This window comes from Sander vitreus, chromosome 6, assembly GCF_031162955.1.
Source record: "Sander vitreus isolate 19-12246 chromosome 6, sanVit1, whole genome shotgun sequence".
Lineage (NCBI taxonomy): Eukaryota > Metazoa > Chordata > Actinopteri > Perciformes > Percidae > Sander > Sander vitreus.
In genome coordinates, this window is record NC_135860.1 from 7,382,947 (window position 1) to 7,408,675 (window position 25,729).

A 25,729-nucleotide genomic window follows, 5' to 3' on the forward strand; every position below is an offset into this window, starting at 1 on the left:
CCATAATTACTTACGGACACATTTGTCTCTGCTCTCGTAATAGCCTGGACAGCACTGGTACCTCTTACGGTAGTCTGTCTTCACCGCCTGCCTGTAGGCCGTCTTGTAGGTGATCCTAAAAGAATAACACAGTCAAACAGGACGCTTTGACCCTCCACAGACAGGAACAGGAAGTCAGCTCCAACAGGAAATAAGTCATTGCGCTGCTGCTACCTGTGGCGCATGCATCTGTAGGAGGTCCGAGGGTCGGAGCAGGGCTCCTCCGTCACGTGGTCATAAGGATGCGAGTAGGACTCTTTCACTGAGGTGGTGAAGCTGAAAAGCAGAACATTACACATACTGTAAATCATTTACAGTCAGAAGAAATGGAAAAGCTATCCAGCTCCATTTGAAACAAAATATATCAGCCTAATTTTTGAACAAATTTGCCTGAAAAGATGGGATTTTTTTTAACCATGCTAGCTGTATAGTGGCTTTGAGGAAGGCAATGTCTGTCAGCCGGTCCAACACTTTGGTCCAAGCAACTAGTGACTGCCCAGTTTGTACACAGTCAGTCCCTGTCAACAATTAATCGATTAATCAGTTGATCATCAGAAAGTTAATCGGCCTCTATTTTCATCTGTTAATTATTTAAGTCATTTTTTAAGCAAAAATGTGAAACATTTGCTGGTTCCAGCTTCACTGGATTTAGGTGAACTGTTGCAAGCAATTTGAAAGCTATGGATCCATGTAAAGAGCTACATAACGCTTGTTGGAAAATAGCAATGTCCACTAGCAGTTTTGAATTTTGATTTTGTTGGATGTGATAGTTTACTAAGATAAGCAGGTAACCAATCTTAGATATCTATGCTGCAAACCAATTACTGTGGTAAAACGGTAGAAGTGGCTCTAAGGTGAAAGATAAAGTTAGTTTTCTGCCTCCACAGAGCAAGTATATAACACAATGCTGCTTTTTCTTTTGTCATTTATGTGATGAATGAATGTCTTGACCAACCATTGACTGCTGAAGTAAACCTTCGTATGCAGCACTGTTTGAGAAAATATGTTTAATTGGATATAACAACAGTGACATTTATTTGTTTGTCACAGTCAAACAGGCCTCACCTCTCCCACAGGCTGCACACATTGGGGTCTCCTGGGTTCAGAGAGTAGCTCAGACCAATCAGGAAGCTCAAAAGCAGCAGGACGGAGGAGCTATGTAGAGTCGGCATGGTCCTGAGGGAAAAGAGGACAGACATTTACAGAGCGATGCAAAAACCCAAACATTTCAGCAAGGATGGCACTGGGGCAAAACATATTTATTTTGTTATTAGGGGAAACAACAGAAGGCGGACATAATAAAAGTAACATTTATACAATGCAAAACAATCTGATTCTGCAACAAATACATTCGCTTGTAATGTGTATTATATATTTAGTCCATGTCGTAGAGGTGATGTCTTGAGTGGTTTTAAATGGTAATTTCTGAGGTTGTTTAATTGTATTTCATTATTTTCAAAATTATTAATAGTCCTCATTTATATGCCATAATAATATCAATTTGAAAAACAGAAATTCAAAGAGAAGTAATATGTAATTTACTGAAACAAATCTGAGCAGCCATTTAACAGCAATATCTCTGTAGCACTCTGTGAGTCAAATGTACAGTGGAAACACAGATGAATACAAAAGGCCCATTCCTCTCAACTAGAGATTTACAATCATTGGTTTTGTTTTTCATTTACTACAATTAACATTTCACAGCGTGGCGGATAGAAAGATTCATTGAAAGCTGGTTCTCGGTACCTATAAATTGTGGTTAAGATTTAGCCTCTGAAAGAGTTCGTTAAATGCTCAGCAGAGGTGAGGCAAAGTGCCAGACTTGGAGCGTACCGCTGTCTGCTCCCCGTCGAGCTCCACACCGTCTCAACAGGGTCTATAAAACACAGGCATCAGGAGACAACCTGACAGCAGACAGGATAGATTAGAGCAGAGTGAGAGCATAAGAAAAAATGAGAGAGGGGGGTATCAGGGTCAAGACATGTGACTCCCAACTTCATCCAGACCCCTATCAATCAGTGCGGCAGTGAGGCCTCCACACTCCTCTGCTGTCCCCTTCCACACTCCGGCAGCATCTGGATCCAATCAGTGCATCGGCCCAAGAGAGCGCATCGGCACGGGGACCCTGTTGGGCTCTCAGGGAGCAAAAGGGAGGCAATTTTTTCCTCTTACAAATATCCCATGGAAATGAACAGAAGTTCAGCAGGCCAGTGGTGTGAGCCTTCTGGTAAAAGCATCATGGGAATGCAACGGCATTTCTAGAGAACGGGAACATCATGTTGACATAGGATCAGTCAGGCATGTTCCCCCTCTTGTGTTTTCAACAAGTCCCGACTGACAGAATTACAGTACCACGACATCTCATGTCATCTACTCATGGCCTTAGGGAGATTTCTTAGGGTGAGTGACATTGCAGCCAGTCATCAAGATCATCTTCATTAAAAAAAAGATCTCAGATCTATAAAGAAGGAGTAACAACAAAACTCTCTGTGTTAAAACTTCCTCAACAAAGGATCATGACATTTCACAGATTGTCTTTTGAGAATTGTATGATCACTATTACCTGGCTCTCATCACATGGAGTTAAGTTTAGGCGACTAAAATTTGACCAAAATGTTACCCTCAGAATTGGTCTAAGATTTCAGTCAAATAAGATAAACTCTAAACTAAATCAACAGTCTACAGTCATGCTAACAGCTGTGTGAGGTGCTAATGTCTCTATGCTAAATGCGCACAATTACAATGCAAATGTTTCCTATGTTTGCCATCTTAGAACATTTTCTAGTTAGCACAAAACACAAAGTACAGCTGAGGCTGATGGGGATGTCATTGGTTTTGACACACGCACAAAAAAAAGATGTCTTTTGTTAAAAATGAGGATGAATTCTCCAACGCACATTGTGTCTTTTGTGAATTGTATCACCTTTTTCACCGGACTGTTGTGTCACACAAAAAGGATGGTAAGGGTTAAGTTTAGGTGACTAACTTTGGTAAGATTTTGGTCAAGGTAAGATAAACTCAAAAGTAAATCTGTAAGAAAACTATGTATGATTTAGAGATTTGACCCTGGTTTTTGGCAGTTGTTTCCACTGCATCATTTCACTGTCAAACTACTTCCTAGCTCTGTCTCCTTCATGTCATCTATTTGTGGGGGGAAAACATATTTCTCTCACGGTTCATGCACATATTTGCATTTTAATGCTGTGGACATTTGGGGAAATTTCCCGAGATGAGGAAAAGATTTGCCTGTGGCTTGGTGAATAATACATGCCTCTAATAGTGCCAAGGTCAGCGGTTCAATTCCTATTAGAGCCAGTCATGTATGTTTACAAAAGTTCTTCTTTATGGTGCTTTTCAGAAGAAGAAAAAACATCAGAATATGGATTATTTAATGTGTTTGTAGAAACAGTCCACCATAAACACCTCTGCAATCAATCAGAAGCTCATTTAACAGATTTAATTCTACATTAACTCTGTCCAGTGGCTGGTTATCACTGCTGGAGATTTGGCATGGTGAGGGCTGCAGCATAAATCTATGTGAGTGCACAGATCTTCTGCTTCTGATAAACTGCCTCTTACTGCTCTCCTACCCACTGTCAGGAGTTAATTCACTCGCACAAACGCTCACGCCTCAGAAATCTGTGCCACAAAAACAGAGTTTTATGAGAATAGGCATATGGCTTTTATTAAGAGGAGTCATCAACTTCACCAGCCACTTCATTGGACTGGGGGTAAATATTTTTCATTACCTTCTTTTCATTTTAATTGTGCTTCATTAGAAAAGCCTTCAAACCGCATGGGAATTCTTAAACACTGAGAAAGAGAGCTTAATGAGTGCAGACAAAGTTGTTTTGAAGTCAAGCTCAGACGTCGGTTGCATTGCATGTTTGGGTTACCTACAGTGGGGAGGGGAAGGCAGGTAGATGTCTGGAGCTCCAGGTGGTAGTATCATCATCTGGAAACTGGACTCTTCGAGGAGGCTACCCTGCTTTTTAGTGAAATAAAGGAGGGCAGGTACTCTATAAGTTGAGTTTTACACGAAACTGCACCACAACTGGGGACTGACTGATTCTTCCCCTTACCTCCTTTTCACATAATAGCCTTCTACTCCATTACATTCAACCCTGAGCTATCATTATTTCCTTTGAGCTTTTTCCAACTGCAGCTCTGAATCTTTTCACTCGGACAAGCTTGGCTACGCAGCAGAAAAACATGTAGTAGCATGATGTATCGAAACAGTTTTTCCATTCATTTTTGATACGTTTAGTTAGCAGTTACCTGGCCTAATGTATGCACACCTCCACAGTTCACATCCACTGGTCAAAGAGGTAAAGTCTGGACCAAGATCTGTGAAACACCACAGTAGTAGACTTGAGAAGTAGACAAGAGTCTTGTTTGTAATGAAAAAAACAGACAATGTCATCCAGTGCAAAGAAACTTTCATGTGGCTCTATAAACCAATATAAAATAGGCAAAATACCACACAAACACACAGGCATACGTGCATACACTTACACCGCACACATAACGTCCACATGTATGCACATGCACACTCCAACACACTACACAGTTTGTAACGCTTTCAAGGACTGATCATGTGTTTTTTATGTTGTGGAGACATTATACACACACACACACACACACACACACACATCAAATGAGTCCCATACGCTGAAACGAGTTCAGAGAGAAACTATTTTTAGTATCTGAGGACATTTTGCTAATTCACTGAGCTTCTCTTACTGACTCATTCTGTCAAGGCCCAAAACAGCGGCCCACGCGTGTACACATCATACCAACTGAGGAATGCGGAAAACAGTGAACTGTTTAAGGGACCCGCCATGCACTTAACAGAACTGCACATGGGGTGAAAACAAAGCCCAAATGAAAACAGATACACTGGTTTTATATTAATCTCGCTAGAAACTCGTACCCATGTTATTACCATATTCTACTTCAATCAAGGGGACTTCAGGATGCATAAGCGCTGACAACTAGAAAATTATTTTGATTTGATTTCATGCAAGAGAGCCATTTTCTTGACAGATGAGTATTCCCATCGGACTGCATGTTCGCATTAATTTACAGCCAGGACTGAGGCTACACCCATGTAGAAACAGGACCTAGCATGAAGTAACAACAACCTGTTTAAGGAATAGTTAGGATATAGTTGTCATATTTGCTTTCTTGCTGAAAAGGATTGATATCACTCTGCTGTCTGCCCATTAAATGTTAGCTTAGCTTCAAGGCCAGAAATGGTGGGGCGCCTGGATAGCTCACCTGGTTGAGCGTGCACCCCATGTACAAAAGGCTCAGTCATTACCGCGGCGGCCGCAGATTCGGTTCCGAGCTGCGGCCCTTTGCTGCTACGTCATTCCCCCCCCCTCTTAGACAGGATAGCTATCCCTTCTAATGAAGGCCTAAAATGCCCAAAAATCAAATGGGGATAGCAGGTGGTTATGTGCAGGATTATTTCTTGGCAGATCACAGTGACTTCCTAAAGTATTGTTGCTGGTTGATGTATGCTAAGCTTAAATAACCTGCTGCTGGTTCCAGTTTCATATTGAGACATGACACATATAAGAATGATATCAATTTTCTCATTAAACTCTTGCCAAGAAAGTTAATATTTCCAAAAATGTCAAACTATCCCTTTAATAACAAAAGTTTGACGAGTAGTCACTTTCAGTATTTCAACAGCAATTCATGATTGATCTGATAGTTGTTAAAAAATCTGTAAAGAATTCCATGGCAATCCAGGTCATAGGAGTGGTGGACCGACTCAAAATAAATTATACTGCACATTTATCAAACATTTTCATTCTGGTCTAATTTGAAGCAAAGCACATGGCACTGATCAAACTGTTTGCTTCCCTGTTTACTTTCCTTCTAACCTCACTATTTCTGTCTCTATTTATTTCTATGCAATTGCAGTTCTAATTGAGGTAGAAAATATTAGTCACCCGCTGGAAGGTAAAGCCATGGGGGGAAAAAAAATAAAAGATGCAATGACACATTAGTTGGGGTGTTATGAGAGAGAGAGAGAGAATGAGAGAATGAGAGAGAGAGAGAGAGAGAGAGAGAGAGAGAGAGAGAGAGTGTCTTGCCAAAGTTCATTTTCATGTCAAGCTGCTCTGCTTTTTTTTCAAACTGTTTTTGGGCTTATCTTGGCATTACAAACTCCAGCATGTTCTTCCAGAATTAATAGCATAAAAACTTAAAATGTCTTTATTCTGTGCACTATTTAAAACTCCAACCAATGTCAACGAGGCTACAAAAGAAAGGCAACATGGTGAAATACTGTAGCTCTAGAGTTATGACACACGATCCTGCAGGTGCAGTGCATTCTTGTGTGGCAAGTTAATTAATGGCTTGTTTCATGCTTTCTTGGTAATAAGTCACTATATCAACCCCAAATCTGCTCTACAGTTTGTATGATGTAAAAAAAATAAAATAAAAAAAATAAAAGTTCATAATAAGGTCCCTAATAAAACAGGCTAACTTGATGATTATGGATGCAAAGTTAGAGCAGAAATTGTGTTTTCTATTGAGAGAGTATTTAAGAAAACTGAACTGGATATTTTTGTATAATGTAAAATAAGATGCATTCAATTATACATGTTTTGAAAAACAAAGGATTCCCCCTGGAGTACTTTTCAAATAAAATAAAGAAACTCGTAAGGCCGTTTAAATAAAGACAGGTGTTCTTTGTAAAATTGTATTTTAAACATATACATTTCCTGAACTTTGTCATAGCAGTGCAAATAGAAAAAGTAAGTAAATTATACTAATCTGGATGCATTTTTGAGTTTTTGTAATCCCTTACTGATTAAGGTTTTGATGAGGTAATCAGTCAATGCAATAAAAGTAGCCTGCCCAACCCATCAGCAGACAGCTAAGGGGGGGGGGTTTAATCGACCGGTGGTTCCTAAAGGGAGGAATAAGGAGTGGTTAAACTCTATTGAATCGTTTTTGTATCAGCCTTTACTCCGAAGTGCTCTGCCCACCCAAAGTGAGCTCTGTACAAAGTAATATCCTCAAATTAAGCTCCCTGAGTCCAAATCAGAGCGAACAGGAGTATGTGGCTAACTGCAGGCCTTTTAAGGGGTCCTTGACATGAAAAAGTAAATGGGAATCCAGTGCACTCTGCAAAATGTTGTGCATTATAAATTGGCAAAACCTCGATCAACTGACAAAGACAGGAAGACCAAAGGACAAACATCAACTCAAATGTTTCCTGGCAACACGATGGTCACACTGCACATGATTAAAGCATTGCTGTGCACCATTCCACTTAAAAGTTGGCCTATAAAGTTGCGGTGTGTATCATAGCCTTAAGGAGATTTAAATGATCACCCTCTGATTGTGATCATTACTGGTATCAAAAAATACCCTCCACAGGAGAGAAGAGCTAAATGTTTGCATCACAAATTTACAGTTCAGCTCTTAGAAAAACAAATCTATAAAACTGCTCGAGGGCAGAAACTGGAATATATTAGCCAGAGTCCTCCATGTGACACACCGACCGCAGTCCCCTCTCCCCTTCTCCCCCCACCCCACCCTCACATTAAACCAGAGTTACTGTAAACTGAATATAAAACCCATAATCCTTTGCATCTGGGTTCTCATCTTGGTGCGCAGGACGGGTTCGGCTGCTAGACCGCAGTGAGGCTGGCACACGCTCCCCAGTTGCTGCTATGCCTCATGTTGAGTGGGTGGCTGGTCTGGAAGAGGGGGTGGGGGATGAGCAGAGACCCTTAACAACACACTGGGGCTCGGAGAAACAATTACATGGCACACCCAAAAATGTAATGCGAGAACCCGTATGAAACTTACAAAAACACACCCACATGTTTCACGGTGTTCATCAATTTTGCTACATTATCAACCTTCAATCCAGAGAAAATTCACAATGCCTACATCAACACGTTTCCCTCTGTTTACAGTAAAGACATCATTTACGGTAAAAGGTGGTATTCTGCCACAAAAGCTGAACCCCCACACTGGAAAAAGCTTTTCAGTGGAAAACTCTTGGCAGCTCAAATGCAGTTGACGGTTCTCGGGGGAGTTGCGTGACAAAAAGATGATCTAGCGAGGGAGAGAGGAGGGGGAGGCCTTGTACAGATCTTGGAAGTCCGAATTTCGCTGAGTGAGCTCTGCAGTGTTTGCTATCTGCAAGACTGAAGCAAGTGAAGTGGGAATTCTTGAACGTTTGACCTTTTGAACTTTAGGCAACACTACACACCTTTGCAAAGTCGGTTTCTTTTGTCTCCTTTTTCAGTCAGTTAAATTCTCTTAATTTGACCCTTCATTCTGCAACTGTATCTTATAATTATGTCAGCAGATCTGCCCTACAGTTTTGCTAGAGTTTCCAGTAATAAGGCAATAAATAATTTGGATCCTCCTCATCAAAAGACTTCTTACCAACAGGCTCTTAAATACAACGACAGATGCCTTGTGTGGCCTGCCAATATGTTCTTGGGTTCGAGTCATTTTAAAACTGATAATTAAGGGAGCTGCAATGGAAAAACTAACAAAATCACCTAAAATCACCCCAAGTCATCTCTAAAGCAACGTCAGACCAGCTTTCATTTGGCAAGCTCAGTCTCTGTGGTCTGGGATCCTTTATTTAAGTGAGAAAAACAGGATGCAGTATGTGTCCCTATTTACTGCTCCCCCTGTTACATTCATTCAAGTTTAGGTTCCAGGGGCAACCAATGACAGATTCATCAGGCAGCAGATCTGAGGTCAGTTGTTTGTCTTGAACATCACTTCACTTTAGTGTCCCTTTCATGTCACCTCGCAGCAGCCAATAAAAACTAAACTTAAGACATGCAACAACCCGTTATCTACATTCACATCTATATGTGAAATGTATACTTGTAGACAAAACCCCAAAACACAGAAAACATTAACATACCAAAGATTTTGAGGTAGGAGATAAACTGAAAAATGAACTCTTACTACATAAACATGAGAGCAGAAACTGATTTAAGATGACAGGATTTCAAGAGGATGCAATGTGCGATGACCACACCTTTTCCTGTAGTGTTAAATAGCTAGTAGTACGATAAGCTAGACTGTGTGTGTGTTTATGTTGGAGAGTATCTTTATGGAGTGAGGTCAGAAGGTACTGGAGCTCATGTGAAAGCCTCTGTCCCACAGTGATGGAGAACAGAGCCTGTGGATAGCAGTGGTTAGAGTGATAAGGTCACCATGGTAACGCTGTTGTTTTGGAGCACATGAGGACAACATGAGTGGAGCAGTGGCCGGAGCCGATTTTCTGTTGACTCCTATCTGCAACCAGTATGAACTGAAACATTAGAACTTGAACTGAAAAAAAAAAAAAAAAAAAGTTGCAAAAAACTGAAATACTTTTTGCCTTAGGCACCAGCAGTTTTACCTTCACCAATTCAGTATAACACTAGCAAACCAATGTATTTTCTGTGTTGGGTGTTAGTCTGGAAAATATCCAAGTAGGCCCATTAGTGAGCTATGGGGAGGGGTTTGGACACTAAACAGTGCTGTATTTTGTATTTAATTTTGTGATGATCTATTTCAAATACAGTATGACATTGCAGATCTAAAATGATGCACGATTCAGCAGTTGAATGACCTGTTTTTCACCCAACAAGTCCTCCAAATTACCTGACAAAATACAGTACATTTGTCACGGTGTAGAGAAGGCTTGGACCCAAATGCAGTTCAAACAAGATTTATTCCAACCAAGAAAAGCATTTACAATGAATCGTCCACAGGTCAGCACACAACACGACATAAACCACACCAACAGAAAGCAAGAATCCGACAAGAGACAAGGGAAAACAGAGAGACTAAGGGTAATGAACACTAACAAGGGACAGGTGATACAACAGGTGGAACAAATCCGGGTGGGACAGAACAATCAAAAAAGGCGGGAAACAAACAAAGACAGGAAGAAAAACCAGACAAAACAAGACAGAAAACCAGACTATCAAAATAAAAACAGGAAACAGAGCAAAACAGAAAAACAAGACTACCACAATAAGACAGAACACGGAACAAAATTCCAAAACCATGACAACATTTGTAATTTGTAATTGCCTTTTAAAGCAACACATACAAGTGTTTTCAAAAACATACAAATCACTGTTGAAAAATAAATCTGTTTTATGATGGTTAATTAAGATTTGGTAAGGTTTAGGCACAAAAACAACTTGGTTAGGGAAACATTGTGATTTTGGTTAAAATTGCTACTGCGTTAAGGTTAGAGGTTCATGGTCATGCTTTACAAAAAAACGAACAGTGGTTTCCTGTGCTAAAGTCTGATGGTTTTGTTTTTTTACCACTGATTCTGTCGTTTTATCTCTTTTATTTGGTTGATAATTTAAGTGAAATTTGACAATGTTTCCCAAACAGCTGTGAGAGTTGTCTACTTTGAAAACCTTAAGCAAAACCAAGGACAGCTCTGTGCCTGGTGTTACTCCAATCAGGTGCAGAATGATCCCTGTTCAATAATCTGTCATTTACTTAAAGCTTGATCCAGTCGCCTGCAGTCTACACTTACTCTACACCCACTAATAAAAAATGCAATCTTTGGGGACATTGATGAGAAAGCAAATAAATAATGCTTGTTTTCTTCATTCATGAAATGTTTACTTTGTGCAGATGTTTGTGTGATCTGATGTGGTTTACACAGAATTCTCCCTGTTGCGTTACTCCAACACGTTTTAGGCTCGTGCGCTCTCCTACACAGACCCACAGTGCAAACTGCTGCCTGGTCCTCCACACTCCAGACCAAAACCACAGGCAGGATGACTGTGGCTTCAATGGTCAGAGAAAGCAACAGGTCCACAAAACAAACTTAAACACTAAGACACTGTAATAAATACAACAGTTCACCTCTATGGAGCAGAATAAACAAAAACACAGACTTACACACCTTGGATTGAAATCATGTCTGGTCTCTTTAAACAAGTGTTTTATCCAAACTTTAGTGAGTGAAATGGTGGAAAACCCAAAATGGAGGCCCTGGCTGAGGTTTCATAGGGACATGACCATACAGAGCCGTAATTATATGTGCTGTAATGCTCTGTGGATCACACTGGTGCAGACACATAGAGTCCTTGTTAAAAAAACAGCCTTTTCCACAGACCGTGACCAGAAAACATAGCTTTGCATTGTAAACTCTCACAGAACACAGGCGAAAAACCTCTAAGTCCACAACAGGCTGCAGCACGTAAGAAACATAAGTGTTTCAAAATGCACAAAGTTTTATGTTAGATATTTGTCACATGAACCATCTGCATCCACAATGTGGCTTCATCACATAGTGTCAAACTTGTCACCTCTACTGTGATTAGCAGCAAATTAGCTTTTCACACGGTGGTTTTTGTGACAAGGTGGTTAGACAAGCTATGAAAAGTTAAATGGTTACACTCCCAGGTTAGACTACAGATTCAGACTCAGAGATTCATCCTGGTAAAGGTCTAGTGTGTGAGCTGCTGTCAGTCAGGTAGTTAAGATTCATCGTCTGTGCACCTTGAATGTCTGTACAGGATTTCATGGCAATCTATCCAATAGTTGTTGAGATATTTCAGCCTGAGCCAAAGTGGTGTATCGACCTAACGGACATTGCCATCCCCAGAGCCACTCTGCTAACGTGGCTAAAACACAAGAGCCAAGTTTTAATGAACTGCATGTATTCTTGAACGAAAACACATTGAAGCCTATACAGCACAAGAATTTCAAATGTTGCTGAATCGTATTCTAACTATTTGAAAAGATCTCTGCCATAATGATTCTATGAGCAGGATATTTTTAATGGCTGTGACGCTTGATTGATCAGTTGGAATGTCCTCTGTGCCATTGTTTCAGCATGAATCACAGACGAGTTGCTGATTCAGACACACACTTCCTTCTCATCTCTTCCTGTGCTTCACTGTCTAACTAATTCTCCACTGCCATTCAGGAAGCGGTCTACTCTCTGCCTATGAATGTCTGTGTGAGTCAAGTTATTCTCTTCAATTTACATTCAGTCATTGTATGACTTTAGGCCACAGTGCTTTTCATCTGACTAAAATAATGCTATGATGCTGTTCTATTACTTCCTAATCTCAAACTGAAGTGAGTAGTAATGGTATTAAAAATATTCATGTCTGCTGTGCTGTGTTTTTATATGGCAGGTGAAAATTCTCCCATTTAGGGTGATTACTTTCATTATAAATTAATTAAGATTATTTTCTTGATTATTCAGTTCATTGTTTGGTCTATAAAACAGTGAAAAATCCTATAAATATCCTATAGCCCACGATAACGTCATCAAGTGTCTTGTTTTCACCGACCAACAGTCCAAAACTTTAAAATATAACCTTTTTTTGGAATGTAAGACCAAGAAAAGCAGCAAATTTCAACACTTGACAACATGGAACCATCTGACGTTTAAAGCTTTTTGCATTGACTAAAACAATGAATCCATTATCAAAATAGTTTCAGACTTATTTTCTGTCAAATGACTAATCAATTAAACAACAAAGCATTGCAGAACTCACCAAACTCTAAACTAATAAAATGTTATGGTCTTTGTTGAGAAAGCGGGTGTTTATATATATATATATATATATGCTGTATATTTTAAACTTACATTTCATCTTGTACCTACTGTATGCTATTGATTTGCTAATCTGGACATTTTGAAAGTCTTTTGCATCTTTGCAAATAAAAATATTAAAAACTAAAACTAATTGCTTGTTCTTTGCAGTCAAACAACACATCTAAACTTTATTGTGTACAGTACAGTAACAAACCTTAAAAATAAATCAAATTCTTTAACAGTTTGTATGAAACATGATACATAGAGCTGCAGCTGCACAGTGACATTTTCCTGAGCCTGTAGTCTGTCCTTCAACATGTCAGTAACTTTTAATGACACCATTGTCCCCTCTGATGTTTAGGTCCTAATTCCATTTACACATCAGAGCATTATCCTCGTGCCCCTTTCCCACCATGCCAAGCTAATTTCTTTTAATAATAATGTCTTTCTCTTTGCTTAATATCCCCTCAAAAACAAATTATTTCTGTCCTCCTCTTTCAGGGTCAAAAAGTTGTGGGAAACGCTGCTTTAAAAAAGGATTCATAAGGCACTTTAGTCCCTGTGTCTTTAGCTGATCTTCCCATGATAAAACTATCCAAAGGCCAACACTTATTCATTCATATTTATTAGTACGCAGAGTTCCCTTAACAAATACAGAACAGGCCACGAGGTCAAGAGCCTTTGAAATCTTCAGAGGAGCTTAAAAAAACAGAGACAACCTCCACTGAACTCTTGCAACAATCATGTTAGTGTCTCTGGGCAAAATAACTCTTTGTTAAGAGGAAATAGTAATTGTGTTAAGCGAGCAAACAAGCGAATATTGAATTGGGTGCAAGACCAGGTTTCTGCAGTCTTGGTTCTTTCTCTTGGACATGTATTGATCTGGGTCTGTATTGGGCTTTGTCTTGACTGTTTGCTTTCCGAATTGCAATAGCATATTGGGCCACACATTGGTATTTAATCTATTTTCTACCCATTAATGCAAACCTGCAGAAACCCCTGACTGCAATAAGGTTGTATAGAGCTGATAGGCAGCTACATCAACATCTCTGTTCAGGCTGAATAAACCCCAAAATCATTACTTTTTACTAATGGAAACTGTTCATGCTGTCTTATTTTTTATCATTTGTTTGCTTCAGTCAGAATAGCTCATACTGACTAATTCTGGTTTTGGTCTCAAATTGATCTCGAAACTGTCAGTAACTCTACTTGGACAAGGTTTTGAAGTTGACACGCTTACAGCTTGCACTGAATGTTTGTAGCTTAGCCAGGGGGAAACTAAATTATCGTTGGCTGAGGGGTTTCTATCATATTTCTAGCTGCAAAATCTGCAAACAGTAGATAAAGCAGTCTTTATCTAGCAGCAGTCTTATTTTTCTTATTGCCACCAAATCCTATGAAAAGACCAAAACCACCAAACTGATCCTACAACAATGTTTCCTGTGTAGTCAAAGCATGATATATCTTATTCCTCTGTTCCATAGAGCTTTGTTGTTGTTCAGAAATATTAAAAATACATCAATCAGTCACACTTATGCAGTGAGTCAATCCCACATACACTGTCCTGCTGCTGTAAATACTCACTAGGCCATCACATTTGTATTAATCCACAGCAGAAATCTAACACTGAGAAGTAAAGAATCCTTTAGTCACATTATGATTCTATATTGACTGTCATTGGTGCAAAGACACATATATACTGTATTAATGGCTGTAGTGTGTCATATGCCATGTGCACATCTGGATGTACTTCGAGAAACGTATGCAAAAGCAATCTGAATCTTCAGCTTTGCCAAACTTCACAGCCTGTCCGTCGCAGGCTAGTTGATCACCAGTGTGAACTTCTCCAATCGCTTGTTTGACTTGTAGTTTCTTACGAGGGGAAACAGGCGATCAGACTGCAGCCACTGAAGGGAAACGATGAACCACTGCAAGCAGCCAAAACTGCAAAGTCATCACAAAACTCTGTATCGAACATTGACATAAACACAGATGTGCACACACAGACCTTGCCATGTACCTCAAAACACAGGCACACAGCTCTCTTTTCTTTCCATTATGACCTTTGTTTTTGGCTGAAGACCGTGCAGATTGCTTACTCTTGTGGTTTTGACCCTCGTGGTGGGGGAGCTGCTGTCCAAACTCAGTTGGAGAGGTGTGAAATCAAATCCCATTTGCTTTGGCAAAAACCCACCACGAGCACAGAAGCTGAATGTGTCTGCGAAACCCAATTATACACTTATTTTAATTCATTTATGCTGCACTTAATAGGAATCTTCTTTTCTGAACTGAACCGGGCCTACTGTATAAAAGCAGTTCAGTGTTTTGTAAAATATGGGCTTCCTGGGGGGTCTATGGCGACTGACAACATTATGTTGATCCCTCTGAGTGTCTGCGGTGTCTGAATAATATCACGGGAAGCAACGTCCTTTACTGAAACACAAAGTTTAAGAACGACATATTTCATACTGCGGATAAAGTTCCCATGCAACATCTTTAATGTCAGTCTTTGAGTCATGCTTGTATGAAAGCGAGAGAGAAAGAGCAATTTACAGTAAGAGACTTTAACCACGCTGCATCTGGTTTCGATTAAGACAACACTTCTAATGTGACTGGATGGCAGCTTTTTTCTCTCTCTCTCTCTCTTTGCAGCTGCTATGGTGCAGTACGCTGGGAACCACTGGAGCTGGTGTGGTCATATTTTTTCTGTTGTTGTTGATTATGTTTTTTCTGCCACTTGTTTGCAGGATCAACCCATAGTACTATTTCGTCTACAAGTAAAAAATAAATAAAAACAAAATAGCTGATTTACCAAAGGCTCAAGTGTTGCTGCCTATAAAATGGTACAGAGATTATGCAAGGAGAGTGGAAGCTGCACACTGGGAGACATGCATTTTCAATTAATGCCATGTGATCAAGCGTCTGCCTAAACTGAGGTACCTAGATAACATGGGGAAAGGTTTGGTCAAACATTAACACAAGCAGCAGCAGAGTACTGTTAAGGCAGGTAGAGTTCACCAGAATAGTTATCAGTTATTTTTTTTTTTTATCTCTACTGGCTTTCCTTCTATATCTCTATTTCCAGGAAGTGTAGCCTGGGCCAGTAAATTCCTAAAAGTTAAACCCCATTGATTTACAGGCCTACCTCAGGCACATGGTGTGCTGCCTTTCTGGAGGACAAGGTGGGAACCTGCAACTAATTAAAGTGATCATTTTAGAGGGTTTTTTTTAGCCCAAAAAGCTCCTTCTCCCTCCCTCTCTCCAGATGGGCCCCATTCTGCAAGCATCTGGAAGTTAAAGCCTTATTTTCTTCACTCAAAAACTTCAGCCACGTGTACTACCCTGAAGGTGAACCCTCATAGATGTTCCTTTACTTAGTCTTATCCTCCATGCTTTTCCCAGCAGTGTCACTAGACTGAAACAATTTCAAACCCCACAGGTGGTGCCATTAATTCACTTTGTTGGAGCGCCTCATGGCTTAAGAAAGATGAAAGTAAGGCACAGCAGAATGTGCTTTAGTTAATTGAAAGCCCTAGCATGGTCATCGGCATTGTGGAACACATTAGTCTCTAGGGGCTTTTTGGTATGTCACCTGCATTTCTGTCCAACACAACAGGAAGACAGCGGGGGGGGGGCAAAGAGGAGACAAGAGCCAGATACAAGCCACCACACAGGACATCCTGGGCAACACTGTGGGAGGGAGAGGGTCCAGGAGCCTGTCATCTTGATTGGGTATGATGTTCCAACTCAAGGAAACCAAGTGGAGGGGAAACTCTTAACACTTTTCTTTTTCTGGATGCCCAGAGGCAAACAGAAGCAACGGTAAACACAGCAGGTCTTCTGTGAGTCATGGAGGAATATTTTGTTATTGCAGGGAGGCTTCTCCCGGCTTTTCAAAAAGTTCTACAAATTAGTTTCAGCTATTTACCAGTTAATGAGCAAGTAAGCTATTTTGTTGTTAACACATTGCAAAAGCAAGTTGCCCTAGAGTATCTTGTCAGCACTTTATTAACAATGTCTTCGAAGATTACATGCTTTTCTCATTACTTTTTAATTGACTACAACTCCCTGGTTCATTATCATCTGTCTCCAACTAATAATTTCATCTCTTCAGCTGAGTTTCTTTTCAACAAAATCTGACATTGTCCCCACAGTCCCTCAGGTCCATGCTCTTTATTCTGTCTTTAATCATCTTTGCAGCAGGCGGCACCAGGGTAATGAAAACTAGGACAAACAATAGGAAGCTGATCTAGGAAACATCTTGCATGTACATCCAGGTCTGCATCTCAACATTATCTTCCTCTGACATGTAAACAAAAGAGAGTTGGGAATAAAATCAGGCGCGCAAAAGAAAAAGTCCTTGAAAGATGCACTCAGATACTGGCTCTACTACTGCCACCTTTTTCCAACAGCAACCCTTTTTCTGGCTTCTGTGTCCATTTATGACAAATAATCGCTTTTTTCCAAACAGAGCTTGTGTTTTTTTGAGTAATGGGGTCGCTGACAAATAGTGAAAATCTGTCATCCTGCCTTTTCCTGAGCCTAGGTTAGTCTTTCAAAAGTGGCCTGGAAAATGGAATAAAAAAGAAACAACAAGTCCTCTCATAAAATACAAGATGGACGACTGCGAGAGTCATAGCTTAATGCAGCTGGTGGAGTGGATCTGGGTATGAGCTCAAGAAAAACATCAAGAGTTCTAGCAGTTCATGTTTGCCTGGTGCCAAGCATGACACAAAGGCCATTTGTTTTTCACATGCAGAGCTCACATCTTGTTTGGTAAACTCATAATATTTCATCTCACAACAACATTCTCCGCTCCATCTGCATGACAAATTTGACTTAGTCAAGTATTAAAAACAAACAAAAACCTGAACACAGCACTATTTTCATTACAGAGATGAAAACAGAAAGCGAGAAGTCTTCTGGGCCTTGAATTGGGTTATGTATTTCTTTTAATTCTCCATCTCAGGTTTCACTTGGTTCCAGTCATCTTGCATAGACACCACAGTGAGACATAGACACCAGTGAAAGCCCCTGAAATCTTAATGAACAATGTCTCCACTGCTGCTCCACCCACCAACCCAAACACCACCCACCAACCACCAACATAAGCAACTTCAGGAAAGACCCTCACCACAGTACAAGTAGTCTGTGGTCACTTCATTAAGCCGCTGTTGGCTCCTCCTCCTGTTGCAGCCCAAACCCTCCGACCTCTGCTTTTTTATGATTGGTTATTTGAGCCAGAGCCCAATGAAACTGTCCATGTTCCACGGCCAGAGCAGAGCAAGCGACCCAAAACCCCCGAGCTGGAGCGCTGCAGTAGAATCTGCTCCAAATTACTTGCACGGCTGCAAAGCACATGGGGTTGAAAGACTTATATAAGCCTGTGGTAGGAATATTCAACCCGTGTCACCTTCTTTTGAATTCCCTGTGCTCTTTGTCTTTTTCATCATGACTATTTTAGCATCAAAAACAGAAGCTGGGGGAGTAGACAAATTAACTTTCATGAGGAAAGCTTTGTCACTGATGTTTAAAAAGTGTGGGGTGAATAAACACAATTTCCAGTAACAGGCAACATTTTACACATAGATAAAAGTCAGTGTTAAAATCAACATGCAACAAAAAGAAAAAGAAAAAGAGTGCCACCCATTGCCACCCACATGATTGACATGTAGAAACGCTACACCAATGACTATTTAGCACCAAAAGCCACCAAAACAAAAAGAAACAAGACTAAAGATGCTCTCGGACAGTGAGTGGTCTTTGCTGTGGCTACCGCAAGGCACCTTCTGTGTTCTATATCCTCTGCAGCTCCCAGCTACCTCTAATAAAGAACTTTACCATGCACTACAGCCTGCTGCTATCCAGCTGCCATAATCTCATCATGCAGCTAAATAGAGTCGGCTGTAGCTTAAAATTGAGGAAATGGTTTGCAATAGGTTAGTTAACAGAGTTATTATAGCATTAGTTTTGCTCCAAGGCCATTTCTCTTCATTGATCTGTTTGTTTACTGCTGGTGAGGAGGTGTAGCCTTTATAGGGGAACTCAGATACCAGTACAATCAGCTCCTGTATCGTTTCCCTCAATGTAGTGTCTGTGGTTGCCATAGTCACACTGGAAGCTGCAGTGGCAAGTTGGAAAAAACTTGAGTTGTGTTTAGCACTAAACAAAAAATACAGCTGAGGCTGATGGGAAGTAAGATGAAAGGTTAAGAGATCACCAAAAGTATTACATTTCATCCTGAGGGGAACATGAATGTGTGTACCAATTTCATGGCAATCCATCCAATCGTTGTTAAGATATGTCACTCAAAATCTTAAATGTCAACCTAATTGTGGCAGGAAAAACCAAGGGATTCACGAAAGTCATGAGGATTCATCATCTGAGAACCATGAATGTCGGCACCAAATGTTATGCCAAACCATCTTGTAGATGTTAAGATATTTCACTGGATTAGTGAAAACTTTGACCTGCAGCGCTACATGAAAAGTCGGCGGAGCACCAAAGTCAGGAGGCTTCATCACAAAAACACTTTTTCTGGGATTTGGGGTGTTATTTTGTGTCTCTGGTGCTTCCACATGCATACAAACTTGAAAAAAAAAGCGAGATACGGGTTTCTGATTGTTACCTGCCTTCAGTTTCCGGGTGAGCTGTTCAAAATCTGCAGGATTTTCTACGTCACTAGCCGAAATGAGGGGGCTAAACCATACTAGCAGTTAGCCCCCTCGTTCTCAATGGCAAAAGACTGCTGCAACACACACAAGTTCACCATAATCTACAAAAGAACTACTTACATGTCCCTCTTCTGCAGGTATTCCACGCAGAGTTTGAAGTGTGCCCTCATTTAGAAGAAGTCTCCCGGCTAATCCTGCCTTGTACTGACTGCAGTTAGAGAAACAGCTAGCTAGCAATTGTGAGCCTTAGCTAGCTACTGCCTCACTCTGTAGCTAAAATAGAGTCCTGAACACAGGGTGAAAAGAGGAGCTGCAGCAATGTGCAGTACAACAAAAATATGGTGTTTTTTGATAATTAAACCACGTAAACCTATTCTGGTACAACCTCAAAATACAATTATGAACCTGAAAATGAGCATAATATGGCCACTTTAAGATATTTCAGTCTGGACCAAAGTTGTAGACAGCCTCTCTCCATGCCAAGCTCTGCCAGAATTTAGCAGATTACCATTTTAAAATACACAGGTAATTCTATAGCACAGAGTCCATGCTTCAAAGGATAACACAACACTGTGATCTCACTTAAATAACACACAAATGGTGTGTGGCCATCGTGTATAAACTTGTCAAGAAAAATTGTGGCCTTCAAAGGACAACATGCAGAGACTGTGGGTACCCTGTGGTGTTGCAATCAATTTTAAAAATGGCCAGGCACTAGGGGATCAAATTAACACTAATGCCTCTTCCTCAGTTCTACTTTTTTTCTACTTCTTTCTCATCTCTTTGTGTCTCTGGCCAGTGTCATCTCCAACCAAAACATATCCTATAGCTCGCCTGAGCCGGAGTCCTCTTCTGGACAAACAGATGGTAAGTGAGCCAGATCTCCAGCTGTCAGACTAGAGACGGGTTTGTGGTTTGACCAGACAAAAAAAATAATGGGTCACCATTATACCACTGATAGTTGAAACAGTCTGGAGGAGGGCAGACAAATTTTCGAGGGGGAGATGCTATTTTCCACTAATGAGAATCTCATATAAAGACACTGAAGAAAAACAGTGGTTTTAGGGAGGCACAGTTGTGTCACTTCTCACATGCAGAATTCAAATCTTGAAACCTGTGAATAATAGAACGGTGCTTTTAGGAATACTTGGAAGAGGACAAAGGAAAGTTCAGTCTGCAGTCAGAGAGATTTCCTGGCGATTTTTGGTTGCCAGAGCAGATGTCAGGTCAGGAGTCCAAACCAGGTGGCTGAGATTTACTCTGCTTGTTAATCATATCTTGAACTTCCTCACAGATATTTGTATGCGTTAAATGGTGCCAGGGTGTCGTTAATCAAAAAAACCTTCATTCATAAGTCACAGACAATAAGTGTTAAAGTGCAAAAATGCTGAATTTACGGGGTGATTTTACAGCTCTGCTGAGGAAAATAAATGAGGAGTTTGTTTCCAAAACAGTGTGCTTCGATGTGCAGCAGTTTATCATTTTATAGCTCTAAACTTAAAGAGGATCGAGACTGTAAAAGTGTCAATATGTCAACACGTGATTACGAATGACCTGGTGATGTGCAGTAGTAAGTGTTAAATTTGGTACTTCTATTCAATTTGTAAAATGTCTTTTTACCCAAAACTCTGCAGACTGCATACAAAACTGCATCAGCTCTAGAAAATAAGCGTCAAAATTAGTTCACAATCAATTTATGAAAACATCTTTAGTTAATCATATTCCCTTTTATAAGTGGATCCTTATCTATCAGAGTCTTTTACACAACCATATTATTTTCAGTGTCACACTCATACATATATGCACATGCATGAAAGCATCAACAACCCACAGGAGCTTCTCACATCGGCAGAGAAAAAGAAAAACACTCTATCTCCGTCTGATTTACTTCACTGATAGGACATGAAAGTTGAGTCACACCATCACACACAGGATGATGTCACACAGTTGTTTGGGCTGCAGCCACCTCGCCGCCACGTTTCATTGCTTGAGTCACAGCTCCTCTGTGACCCCAAACACAGACCAAGATATGAATCCAGAACTTTGATTAGGACTTAACGACTTAATGAAAATCAAACACAACAGAGGAGGAGGAGGAGGAGGAGGAGGAGGTGGGCACTGAGGAAAGAGCAGACCTACTCCCAGCAACTTCCTCTGCAATGAATCGATAGAGGAGACATGCCAGAGGAGCACAGCTTTTCTGACTCACACTCTCTTGATAGTAGCTGGAGTTTTCAAAGCAGAACTGGAGATGCCAAAAAGCTCAGTCAGCCAGGAAAAGTACAGCAAGTGCATAAAGCGGTGACACAATGCCAGCAGTTCACTTGAACAAGTGCTTTAATTCACTCCTGATAAGAGTCAGGTGTTATGTCTTTGTGTGCTGAATAATGATGTTGAACAGACAGATGGTTTTTATTGATAGTGTGGTTCTTCACACAGTGTATAAGAAGCAACAAAACACCAAACTGTGTTCAGAAATCTAAAATCGGTTTCAAATGGTAATGAACGGATTTACACACTTTCACAACCAGTGGTGGAAGGTACATTTACTCGAGTACTGCACCTAACTTTGAGGTACTTGTACTTTGCTTGAGTATTTCTATTTTATGCTACCTTATACTCCTCTCCACAACATGTATTAACAGTAACAGCTATAGTTACCATTTACCTTTGCAAATTAGGATTTTACATGCATTGATTGTCTTAAATATTTTATATTCTATAAATATTTTTTTATAGATGCTTAGCATTTGCTTAGCATTTGCTCCATTACAAAAGTGCTATTCTGCAAAAAGAGTACTTTTACTGTTAGTACTTGAAAGGACATTGTACTGATAATACATATGTACTTTTACCAAAGTAACCATACTGCAAAGTAACCACACTGCAATATAAAATCTATTATAAGTAAAAGTGCATTGAAAATGAGCCTTACTGTAAGTCAAATTGTGTAAGTGTAATTAGCTAAATGTAGGCTACTTAAAGTATCAAATGGCTGCTCATTATTCAGAAAAATGGCCCCTGTGAGTGTCACACTTTTACATATTAGATTATTATTATTATTACTGATGTATTGATGTGTATGTAGCATTTGACTATTGTAGTTTAGGTAGAGCTCATTTTAACTACTTTCTAACAGTGCATCATATATTTCATGAGCTCATCTATTTCCCTCTGAACTGTAGTACAGTAGAAGAATATAGTAACGTTCCAACATAAAGGCTACAATAAAAGAAGTGTAGTCTTCCTATAGACCCTGAACATTTTAGATGGATGTTAATGCCAGATGAAATTGCTTAGATGTGCTAGATTCTACATATTTCAGCAAAAAAAGGTCCATCGTAAAGGAAAACATCATTCATAAAAATAACTATACACTCACAGTAGATCACTACACTTCCACTTTAAATCCTTATAGGTTGAGTTTAGGATGATGGTACATGCTGCACTATTTTCCATAACAGCGCAACATTCCCATACAGTTGGCGAAAATGTATCAGTCCGAGTCTATTAACCAGTAACATGTAACATCATAAGCTAAGTGTCATACAAATCTTTGGCTTTCAAATAAACCGTCAAAGTTGGTTGACTCCGATCCCGTTTTGTTTTGTTTAGTTCATTGACAGTTTTTTTACTCACCTTGCCGGCCAAGAACTCCCGGATAATCTGTCGCTTTAATATCGCAGTTCGAAACCAACTTCCATGGACGAAATTGAGATTGAAAAAAAGGCGTTTGTTTTTAAGGGCTCATACACAAATCTGTGTGAGTGTAAAGAGAGAAAAGGAGACCAGTCGCATCCAACGGGGGAGGGTCCTGAAGTGGAGCCAAAGAAACTGGAAAAACTGTGACAGAGAGGCGACTGAGAGAGAGGGGGGGGGGCGAGGAGGATGGATGGGGGCAGAGAGGACATTAAGGGAGGGCAAGAGGGAGATTGAGAGAGTTGTTTTTTTTATCTTCAGCAGGCCTGCAGACCTTGATGTTTAAGTGTGAGTATACCCTAAAAATACTGGTTTGGGTTACTAACCCAGATTCAGGGTATTTGGGCTTGGTTTGTTCAATCTTAAGGTAAAACGTGTAAAAAGCTTGTTTTGACTAAACAGAACACTAAAATGTTTATAAAAAGAAAACGAATTGGTTAATTGATACCTCAACAGAAATGTTAATATTACGGTTACTGGGTCAACAATAATCACACATTGGTATGCCAAATAGCCAAAGGGAAATAAATAACACTAAAACTGGGTCAAAATGTTTTTGGGTGAGATTGGCGTCACAGTGGTTTTTATGATCATGGGTACTGGTCAAACTTTACCCAGTGGGTTGGTCCTATTGACACAAATTAGGTTACCCAGCATCACAATTAACAATGTTGAACAGTATAGAGACAAAAACAAAACCCATAACAATTTAAAATGGAAAACACAAATTACAGAATAATAAAATATCAAAAACATTCTTCACAAGTCATCACAATAAGGGATCAATGAAAACATCTACAGCAAAATCTGCCTGCCTCTAAGTCATTTAAAATACCTTTAAATGCATCCAGAGAGATCAGCTCCCAGAGATTCAGGTAATTTTGCAACTGATTCCAAGCAGAGGAAGCAACATAGGTTACTAAAACGCCCTTTTCCCCAATTCAGCCCTGGCTTTATAGGGACCGATAGTAGGAATAAGTCCTGGGAGTGCAGACAATCACTTCCCATACTTTTTTGAAGCATGTAGATCTGTACGTAAGATGGAAGCAGACCAAGTATAGCCTGATTGTTGAAAATCTAATTCCTAAACCCCTGGGCACTAATCTGTTGCTACTGTATTACAGCGTACACTCTTCTGGGAAGGTTTTCCACAAGATGTTGGGAACCTGGCTGCAGAGATTTGCTCCCATTCAGCCACAAGAGCATAGTGATGATGGGTGACTGATGTTGGGTGATAAGCCTCAGTGTTCCGGTTCATCCCAAAGGTGTCGAATGGGGTTGAGGTCAGGGCTCTGCGCAGGTTAGTCTATAGTTTTAATTTGTAAAGAAATTTCTTCGTGGATCTGGATTTATTCATGGAGGTGCTTGTTGTCATGTTAAATCAGGAGAGGGTCATGTTCGCCAAACTGTTGCCAAGTACACTATTGTCTCAAAGGCTGTAGAATGAGGGTTTACCTTAATTGGAATATAAGGGGTGTAGCCCAGAACAGTAGGCTATGTGGACAGGACTGTGTTGGCCATGTAGTTTTTCTCTTTCCTTTTCTGTCTCGCACACTCTTCCTCTCACACACATACTTTATTGACAGCTGTGGAATAACCTCCTCTGAGATAACTGTCAGTCAGCTATTGCAGACAGCAGTATGAGGGCTTCCTCACAAACAGTAAGCCAGCCATGATAACCAGCCAGTCCCCCCAACCCCTGCTGAGTGCTGACACAGATAAACAATGCATGGGATGGAGGCCTGGTGGAACAAACATCCTCACTGCACGGAAACCAAGAACGGGGAAATGAAATTGTTTCCTGTTTTCCTGAGATTTAGAATCTCTTTTTCAAGGCAGACCTGGCAAAGACAAACACATTCATGTAAAAAGGATAAGTAGATAAGATAAGCAGATTAATGTAATAAAGAGTAATTGTGTTAATGAGTTTTTGGGAAAGCCAGCTGACAGACTACAAGGTTGAAAACATTATCTGTACCAGGCTATATCTTGAACAGGACTCTCATAAAGTGAGATCCTGAATCCTGTTAGCCATTTGTTGAATAATGCATCTATCAGATATGTTGTGATCAGAGAGGAGTGCAGCCAGTATCAGTTTTGTTTCTGCATGCAGATGTATAAACCAGTAAATCCAACTGGGATGCTATTTAGATTATCACTTGACTATTCAATACATTTTATTTTTTTTAGTGTGAAACACTGCCATCTACTGCCATCCTGGTGTTTTATGTCTACTATAGCAGGGGTCTTCAACGTTTTTTAGGCCAAGGACCCTTAGCTGAAAAAGAGACGGAGCTGGGACCCCCCTACTACATATATTGTAAAAAATTGTGTTGCATATTAAACTGGGCCTACAATAACGTGTAGGGCGGACTAAAGCCTTTACACATACATTTGTATGGTGCATACAATACCAAGCTTTTAAAAATAAAAATTGTTAAATTTTGTTAAAATGTAAAAAAAACCATTTATCTTTACTAATAATATGTTGGAGTCACGTTAATGTATATTTTTAGACATATTTTTCTATTTAAACCATCGATCAGTAATTTGGTGGCCCCCCTGCAGCAACGCTGAGGAAACCCTAGGGGTCTCGGACCCCCTGTTGAAGATCTCTGTACTATAGGATATCATCTGATCCATTATATGATACTGACAGACAACGATGATTTTTCCAACCTTAAAGGTAGTAGGGAAAAATTACAAATATACACGTAAATTTACTCTATATAATTTACTGTATAAG

The 25,729-nt window shown here is 40.1% G+C and overlaps 1 protein-coding gene across 1 annotated transcript in view; it reads right to left on the reverse strand.

Moving 5' to 3' along the window:
* Positions 1-23,112, reverse strand: part of pear1 (platelet endothelial aggregation receptor 1) — a 54,294-nt gene extending 31,182 nt beyond the window's left edge. The window contains exons 1-4 of the mRNA XM_078252276.1: positions 22,924-23,112; positions 1,105-1,215; positions 214-315; positions 15-115 (exon numbers count right to left, since the gene is read on the reverse strand). Coding sequence (XP_078108402.1) covers positions 15-115; positions 214-315; positions 1,105-1,211 — 310 coding nt within the window. The 5' untranslated portion in view covers positions 1,212-1,215; positions 22,924-23,112. The remainder of the gene's footprint in view (positions 1-14; positions 116-213; positions 316-1,104; positions 1,216-22,923) is intronic.
* Positions 23,113-25,729: the final 2,617 nt, after the last annotated feature.